Source organism: Egretta garzetta, unplaced genomic scaffold (genome assembly GCF_000687185.1).
Source record: "Egretta garzetta isolate BGI_Z169 unplaced genomic scaffold, ASM68718v1 scaffold840, whole genome shotgun sequence".
NCBI classification, from domain to species: Eukaryota; Metazoa; Chordata; class Aves; order Pelecaniformes; family Ardeidae; genus Egretta; species Egretta garzetta.
The window spans coordinates 254,003-263,277 of NW_009258262.1; the positions used below are offsets into that span (position 1 = coordinate 254,003).

Genomic DNA, 9,275 nt, shown 5'->3' on the forward strand with positions numbered 1-9,275 from the left:
TTTATTAATTGAAGCTGGTGCATTGTCCTCCCCATTTTCCCCCTGCCAATCTTGACAAATCAGAACATACTACTAGCCTTTTGGCATGCAACCCTCTTCTCATTCTTAGACTAATTTCTTAGTATCTGTCCCTATTCTGGCTTTAAATATTGAAAAGGAAATCATCCATATGTCTTCAGTGATGCCCAGCGGCGGGACAAGGGGCAATGGGCACAAACTGAAGCATAAAACGTTTCAGTTTAATATGAGGAAGAAATTCTTTGAGGGTGACAGAGCACTGGAACTGCCCAGGGGAGTTGTGGAGTCTCCTTCTCTGGAGCCCGCCTGGACGATGTCCTGTGCAGCCTACTCTAGGTGAACCTGCTTTAGCAGGGGGGTTGGACTAGATGATCTCCAGAGGTCCCTTCCAACCCTTGCCATTCTGTGATTCTGTGACAAGTCTTGGAAGTTGCTTAAAAAAATCCCGGTCTATTTCAGTAGGAAAAACTTCCCAGTGTTGGTCCTTACATTGCCCTTTGAAATTCATTTTAGTTTGTCCCATTAGTGGTAGTAGATGAGTGCTTGTTACTCTTGCAAGTTACTCTTGCTTCCATCCTTTTGATTATTGAAGCAATAAGTAACAACTCTAATCCATTTGGCACCTGAATTAACTTCTGATGTTTTTCACTAGGGAAGAGGGAGCGTTTATGGCTGCGCAGCACTTACAAATCAAATGGCATTGTTGGAGGAATTGAACCAAAGCACTTTAGAGGAGGGTTGTGACTCAGTGCAGACTGATGTGGCATGAACCATAGTGCCTTGCTGACTTAGTAAATGATGCATCTGATCTCTAGTTTATTCTGTATTTTGGGAAATGCTTTAGTTATCCATCATGGTTTTACGCTTCTCTTTAAATTGCTTTAGTTCACACACACTTTAAAGTTCTGTGACTTCTGATACTGATGTAAAAACTACCATGAGGAGGTAGCAGTTCCTGCCTGCCTCCGTGGAATTACCTGCTTGAGCTGTGGAGTAAGCAGTTAAATTCTTGTAGTTAAAAGGACACAGAAGTGCAAAGGGAGGCAATATCATAGAATCACCCAGGTCAGAAGAGACCTCAAAAGATCATCTGGTCCAACCTTTTGTGGGAAAGGGAGCCCAGGTGAGATTATCTCACTTACTATGCACTCTGTCCAATCGCATCTTGAAAACCTCTAGCAGTGGGTACTCTGGGACCTTGATTTGGAAAGGGGATATTAAAGAAGTGTAGAAGCAGGCTGAAAGGTAAGGTCTTAAATATGGAGACTGTTCTACTCTGATAGAGGTATGTAGCCTCATACGGAGTAAATGCTCACATGGCTTTCTCTAAACCAACTTTTAAATATGCCAGAACAACAAATGGGAGAGAAAAATAGTATTTCCTTCGGAATAAATATCTAAAAGAATGCTGGGGGAGGGCGGGGAGAAATCCAGATCAAGGGACAATTAGAGTAGCAAGAGGAGGTCCTACGCTGGCCTATGTACCTGGCAAGGCAGACGCTTCCAGACTTAAGGTTATATAGATTTCTGCCAATAGAAAATGGATGGCGTTGAAGGCAGTGTTGAGGGGAGTAGGAGCAGTTTCCAGTTTGTGGAAAGCTGTAAAGGACAGAAATGGGGTTTCTGAATTTAGTTCAAAACGGAGAATGAGAAGAGAAGAATGATAGCAGAGACTACCCCTTTTTAAAAAACAAAAAAATGAGGAGGCTGGTTCTGCTAGTGATGGTGACAAGTATTTTATTTTGAACAAATACAAAGTATCAAGGCAAATGAGATGGGGAGATCGGATGGGGAAAACTGGATCTTGATGAGAGATTGCAATGCAAAAGACAATATTTTTACAGGCTCTGCACATATAAGGAGGCATGGGAGGAAAGAGAAGGATTCATTGAAATTTAAAGGATCCATTGAAAGAACTAGGAAGAAAAAGAAGGACTATGAGAAAAAGAAAACTAGGAGAATAGGAAGAAAAATCAGCAGAGGAGAGTGGCTTTAAAATGTTCCTGACTTCTTGCATAAATAGATTTGTTGCCACAGAGGTATAAGATTGATGTTTGTGTCTACTTCAGAGCTACCTTATAACTCTCTCTTGCAGGTATATGGTCACATTTGTATTTTAGTGCACTCATAATGGTGGGGGAGAGGGTGGAATAGAGAGGCAGAAAAGCTTCGATTTAGAGGCAACACAGAAGTATTTGTTTGCTAATGGCTTTTGAGGCTGCCTAGTTACATGGTAATGTCTTAGATGGCGCGAGTACTGCTTTTTCACTGACCTGTGTTTGGTTTTGTCTCTGAGAGGAAGTTCGTGAGATAGATTGGGCTGCAGTCTTAGAACTGCAGAACCCACACATTGTATTTCACTGTGGTGTTACTAGAGAGTTTAATAAGGATGGTGGTGAGCTAGTGATTCTGCTGATATGTTTCGTGGACAGACTATTAATGCCACTTTCTGAGGGGAATCTTGAATTTCTTTTATACTTTCTTCCTTCCATTTCTGCATACTTCTGGCTTCAGAGTGTTGAAATCCTATCGGTATGTATAGTAAAGGATCATGACTGTAATTGTTACCACTTCAAGCATCACACACATTCCTTATTTCCTTTCTGATTTTATTTTATGTAATCGCTGTATTTCCTGCCCTTTTATTTAGTCAAGTTTTAATGGATGTTGACACCGGTGCATTAAGCTCTTTGTAAAGTCTAGAGCCGTGTGCTTGATCTTCATGTTGCAGTCATTAAAATCCATTTGCATGTGAAATATGGACCTGTCTCCCACTTTTCTACTGTTGCCTGAAATCTCCCTGTAAGTGAACTTAAAAATTAACTAACTTCTTTCCGTTTCCTTTTAAGTGAGGAAGGAAAATTGTCTACCTCACAGGATGCTTCGTGTAAATATGTAGTAGAAGAGAATGCAGAGGTTGCAGAAGAGGCTCCTTCAGCTCTGCAGCCTACTAACAGCAGTCCAGAACAGAGGTAACTGCATTCAAGGATGCTTTCAATCCTCTAAATAGCAGTTTGCATGTTTTTCTAATAGGATTGATCTGAAGAGAATAATGAATTCCTATTAGGTGTCATTTCTGAGTTTAGCTCAGTCTAAGCATGTACTCGCATCTGTTTTATAAAATTCTCCTAAGTTCTATTTTCTATTGATTCTAAGACTCTTGAGTTGTCAAAAATATATTTGCCTTGTACTATTTGTTTTGTAGGGGGTTGTAAATATCCACATTCTATTTTGTGATATGTTACCAAGTTAGAATAGTGACTTCATAAACTTATGAAAACGATGATTAAAATAAACTATTAGGGGAATAAGTTTGACTTTGTCCTGACAATTTACATAAGTTAGGTCTGCCACTTTTTCATTCTGTAGTCTGTACTGCAGAACAGTTGGAGGGAGTCCAGTAGTGCAGCTGTGTGGAAAGGAAATGGTGCCTTAAGTCATGCTTGTTCGATTGTGAATCAGTTGTTATTTGTACCCTTGTCTTCATCAGGCATTAATCTGAATACTTGCACATTTGGAGAAGATTTTTTTTGAAGTACATAAATAACTTGTTTCAAATAAAAACTTGTTTGAAATATGGAGCAGCCTGGATTGCTCAGCATACTTAGTGCAGGAAAGAAAAGATGACATTTTTCTTTGGTAGCTTGGGTACTAGCGCAGTCTTGGAGAACAGTAATTCAAGATGCAGTTCTGAGGGGACCACCACCAGACAGAGAAAGCTGCTCTTGCATAAATTTTTTCTCTGAAATTGTCAGGTTAGTACCGCTTTCTCCCAAAAAAGGCACCAGGCAGTTATTTCTCCCATTTCATTTCCTGTTGAAGTACTTGTTTGGGGGGTTTTTTGACTCCCAAGTTACAATGGTGTGGAAACATAAACAATTAACTCTAAGTCTAGTATGGCTTCACCAAAATCAAATGCCCATAGGGTGACATTAATCACCAAGTGTTAGAAATGCTTAATGCAGATGTTTCATATCTGAGCTCGTTTCTAGACTTCAGTCAGAGCAGGATTCATCTTTATCTTAAAAGCCTAAAACAATGAAGAGCTTAAAGTAGGTGAGATGATCTCCACCATTGAAGGCAGTATTCAGTGAAGACCTTGCTCTGTAACTCAGTATTCTTAAGTACTTTAACATTAATATGTAGGCAAGAGTTCACTGGTTTCCTAGCAGAACTAATGTCTCATTGAACATCAGGTACAATCCCACAGGCTTGATTCTTGGTGCTAAGGCAAGGGGCGGTATGTTGCCATTTTCTGGTCTAGGTGTAATTCAAGGGTGCCCAGAGGAACTGTGCTGTCTCAAAGAAAATCCTTGTAAAAGGGAAAAGGTGTATTTACTAAACCCTGAGTAATCCATAGGGTCTGCTCCTCTTCCTGCAGGGCAGGGCTGGGGGCGTCAGGGCTGTGCATGTTGCCTTCTTGTTGGGGAGCTGAGCGTGTTCTGAAGGGAGAGAGGATTTTGCTTAATTAAAAGCAATTCCAGGAGTCGCTCTTGCCTTGCATTATAAACAGGGTTATGATTCTAAAAATCAGAATTCAGAATTTATATATACACACACATCTCAATACCTAAAGGGGGCCCATAGGAAAGATGGGGAAAATCTTTTTAGTAGGACCAGCTGTGACAGGACAAGGGGTAGTGGTTTTAAACTAAACCAGGGTAGGTTTAGACTAGATCTAAGGAAGAAATTCTTTCCAATGAGGGTGGTGAAACCCTGGCAGGGGTTGCCCAGAGAGGTGGTGGAGGCCCTATCCCTGGGAACATTCAAGACCGGGTTGGACGGGGCTGTGAGCAACCTGATGTGGTTAGCGGTGTCCCTGCTCCCTGCAGGGGGGTTGGGCTGGGTGACCTCTAGGGGTCCCTTCCAACCCAAAACATTCTATGATTCTATTTATTTTCTCAATCTGTAACTAGTTGTTTTAATAGTTTAAAAGCTGTTGTGTTTCTTGACTCTAATAGAATTTAAACTATTATTAGATAAATGTGGTATTTCTCACACAAGTCCTGTGAAAAGTAATTTTTAAGACTGTGAATACTATATAATACATCTAGCTTTCTAGCAAAGACAAAATTGAAATGCTTTTTTAAGCGAAGATTAGAATACAGCTCTACGTACAACACAGAACTCTACTACGTGTTGATTATACTGTTTGCAGACTGAGAAAGATGCAAGCTTGTTGGACAAATTTAGATTCTGGTTTTTTAGACTTGTTTACATGAGCTAGTAGTATGTCTTACCTCTGTGGCACTGGCTGTTACACTAAAACACTGCTACCTTTTCCTGTAAGCCAGAGTTTTCTGCTCTCACAAATTCCATAAATTTAATCAAGAAGTGGATTCTAATCGGAAAAAAACCCAACCCTGTGTACTTAGTTAAAGTGGGGAAACCCAGAAACTGTCTTTCACAGACTCTACTATATCCGGAGGTACTGTTTTTATCAAGACAATATTTTTAATGCTGTTAAGCATTAAATTGTAGGGGAGAAGTCTTTGGGTACTGGCTGATTGCCTTGAGTGCAGATGCTTGTCTAAACCAACAGAGGGCTCTCGGAGCTAGCAGTTGGTTGGATTGCTTTTGAGTTGCAGGAAGTCTGGAGGAACTCCTTTCCTTGAATCCAGCTGGCTTCAGCGAAGCTCAGCACTTTCTCTAAAGGTGGCTGTCACAGCAGATCTTCGTATAAGCGCAGTATAAATATCAAGATAAACACGATTGTGCTTTTGGGGCTCCATGCATGTATGACTAGTGGGAGGAGTCCCCTAGGTAGGTCTTTGGCTGGTGGCCAGCAGTAGTAATTTCTGCTAGGAGCCCTGGTCTGTCATGGACTTTTTTCCAGTTAAGTGACTTACTGCTGTGCAGACTGTCAGACTTCCTTTCCATGCAGCACTTGTTTCTTACCTTCCAGGTTTTCTCTAAAAAGTGTTTACTTTTGTCTAGTGCTGTCTGTCTTTTGTCTAATGTGTACATATTTTTTTTAAAAAGTGTTTTTAGAGCTTAGCAGCCAAAGACTTAGCTAGGGGACTCCTGCTGGTCATGTGCATGTAGAGCACGGACCCAAGAGTGGCTTCTCTGTGATGTACACCATCAGAGAACAGGAGTTACAGGTAACTTTTCTCACGTGTAGTTCCAAATGGTATTTACATTCTTTAAGGGAATCTTCAAATGTATTCAGTAGACTTGCACTGAATGGCAGTCGAGATTTTTTTTTTTTGCCTTTGCTTGCAATTCGTCATGTTCTCACGCACTACTGATTTGATCTCTTTGTGTTAGTCCAGAGCAGTTGAGCCCATGTTTACACTAAACGCCTTATCTAGAAATGTACATACTGTTATTGTTTTCACTTTTGCAGGTTTGCTTCTTATTTTCCTCCATGCTTCCTGAACTTTTCATGCTTATGGACTGACATTCAAAGTATTTGTGAAATGGCAGTTTACAAACTTAATTAGTAACTAACGCAGTTTTTAAGACACGTTTTTCCTGTTGTGTCTTAGCTGCTCACTTTCAAATGCAATCTTAAATACTGGTGTCACATTTCACCTCCCAGAATAAGATTTGGAGAAGTATCAGAAATGTGCTTTTTATTAGCGATTCTCTTGGAGATATTGCATCTCTAGAGATCACTCAGTAGCTCAGTTAATAAAGATCAAGCACTCTCTTCAGTGGCGTGCTCAGTTAATTAAAGTGCTATGCTTAATTAAGCAATAAGGACTCCAGAAAATAAGTGGGATGAACATGTGATTAGCTTGTGTTTCCTCTTTTCAACTCGGGGGTAATGCTGCACATGATCTGGGGTCATTGGGTTTTGGGGTTGGGTTTGGTTGGGTTTTTCGGTTGGTGGTTTTGGTGGTGGTGGTTTTTGGGTTTGGGGGTTTTTTTTGGTTTTGGTGGTTTTGGTTTTTTTTTTTTTGTACTTACCCAAATTTGTTTTGGAGCCTTCTCGTTTCTTGTATGCTTACGTCTTTTTTTGGCCTCTTAGGACTGATCAAGCCAGCCATTTAGGAGAGGCATCTGTTAATGGCCCAGTATGATATGTGGTGTCTACTACCTTGGCTGAAGAAAATGAACTGATATCCAGGTGTTTGAGTGTTTCTTGAGGATTTCATCTAGACCCTGTTGAAGCCAGTCACTGCTGCACTAATTTCGCAAGGGATCAGGACCAGCAACATTTATATTCTAGATTTTAAGACATTGTACAGAAATTCATAAGTGTAAAAAATATTGCACATTGAGAAATACCAATAATTTTTGCGTATGTTTATATTGTATTGTTCTAAATAATGGGTGGCCTGTGAAATAAGATCCTGCTGCCCGTGTAATGATGACAGTAGTGTTACTATAGTTCAAATGGCTGTAAGAATAGTTTTATAAAAAAGTGAATACACAAATCTAATGTATTTGAGACATAACTATTTGATGATTAGTGTGACCAAAGTATTTAGCAGTTTTCATACATTTTTTTTTCACCTTGTAAAAAGAAACAAAAAAAAAAATTAATTCATGTTTCTTCTGAAACTGAAATGCCCTATAAATGTTATTTTGGTTGTTTTAGCTTAAAAAGTGATTTAAATAAGAATTTTTTGGTGTTCAACATTTTACAACAGGTTTTTTAATTGGTAATTGTTTTCTGTATTGTTTAAAACAGATCAAAAATGTAAGTCTATTGGTAGAGATTTTAAGTATTTATTGCTACAACTTAGTTGACAAATTGATGTTACTGTAAAGCCATATGTTCTGTTAAGTCTTGTTTGCTTGAAACAAAACCTTCCAGGTGAAACACTAGAATATTTGAAGTGCACATGGCTTGTTGTGTTTAAGTGATTCACCTGCCTTTTAACCCATTCACCAAGATTTAGTTTAATACCAAGCATTATACAATGGGACATTTCAGAACAATCTGCGTATTTAAAACGCTATAATCCTTTTAGACAAGTCGAGTAAATGAAATGCCCGTGCTGCTAATGTAATTACAGTACATGCATTTTAAAAGTATATAGTGTTTTTAATACAAATTTTGGCAGCAGAGCATGTTAATTGTTACTTTCACTGTACTGATCTGTGTGAGGCTTTCATTTGTATGTTCTAAACCAGTTTTTTCACAGCTGGTTTGTGTATATATATATAGTGATTATGGAAACTAATTCTGTGTAATTTATAATTTTCTATGTCAGTGTAAAATTCCAACAGCCTTCTCAAACAAACAGAAGCAATATACTGTATATTGCCACACTGTCTGGTGAAAGGGTTAAAGTACTTCACCTCCTGCACTTTTAGATGCAAATCCATTTTTGTTTCTGTAATAGTTACATGCATTTATTTTTTACATCATTTGTTTTCCTGACCAGTATTTAAAGCCAAAAGGATACTCTAAACAATGGCCAATGATTTATTTTAGAAGGCATCCCAAGCAACGTGCCTAAACATTACATTGCATACAGAAATAAATAAAAAAACCACACACCTGTATAATGGCATCGCCCTTATTGCTTCCTCTCTTGCATTTTGTGCAGAAAATTTCAGTGGCACTCTTCATTGTAAATTGTTACGAACTGATCAGTTGTATGAAAATGGAGGGAAAACCCCACAGTATCACACGGGTAACTATGGTTGCCCTTTTATTTGTACTTTATAAATGATGGAATCAAGTCAGTTTAAGTTGTTTCTTCAGTTCAGAATTACTTCCAGATCAGCTTGACCAAAAATGTTTTGTATGGTAGCTTTACGGGTGGCAGCTGTCCTTTTATCCCTTTCTCATCTGTTACCAAGCAAGCAGCTTTAGAAACAAACCCACTCATTTTAACACATGAATTGCAATCCAAGTAGAAATCCCAAATACAGGAAAGCAGTGTGGTGGCTTACATAACTTTGACGCTTTATAAGGAATAAAACTTTTGGCCGAAAGGTGGAGCTATTTGTCCCTTGCTAACAAGTTAAATTAACTAGCTAGGTAGCCATGGAAAGTGAAGGAGATAGCGGTGGCCTGTTAGTTGAAACTGTGTTTCAGCCCTATTGCCTGCAGTTCGTATCGGTCCACTATCCAGTTTGTACTAGGCTCAGAATTGAAAAGGGGGAATTTTTTTCCCCCCTTCCCTCTGTTCCCGATGGCCAATATCAGTTGAGTGGAGGTGTGAGAAGTGGTGGTGAGTGGAATTCGCCCTTCAGTGTAGTTTGCCTTCTAATTCAAGGGTGTAATAGAGGTAAACCAGGCTGGCTTACCTAATGCTGATTCCAGGGGTCTTGAGGGTTCTTCCTTGCTATTG

At 39.3% G+C, this 9,275-nt stretch overlaps 1 protein-coding gene across 9 annotated transcripts in view; it reads left to right on the forward strand.

Annotated features, from left to right (window-relative positions):
- Positions 1 to 9,031, forward strand: part of PPP6R3 (protein phosphatase 6 regulatory subunit 3) — a 63,114-nt gene extending 54,083 nt beyond the window's left edge. For 7 of the 9 annotated variants that reach the window (XM_035899012.1, XM_035899102.1, XM_035899160.1 and 4 more), the window contains 2 exons: positions 2,868 to 2,990; positions 6,995 to 9,031. In XM_035899012.1, the coding sequence (XP_035754905.1) occupies positions 2,868 to 2,990; positions 6,995 to 7,046 (175 nt within the window). In that variant the 3' untranslated portion in view covers positions 7,047 to 9,031. Of the gene's footprint in view, positions 1 to 1,862; positions 2,114 to 2,867; positions 2,991 to 6,000; positions 6,123 to 6,994 lie in introns of those variants that run through there. The other 2 variants (XR_004842618.1, XR_004842662.1) reach the window with 2 other exon arrangements.
- Positions 9,032 to 9,275: the final 244 nt, after the last annotated feature.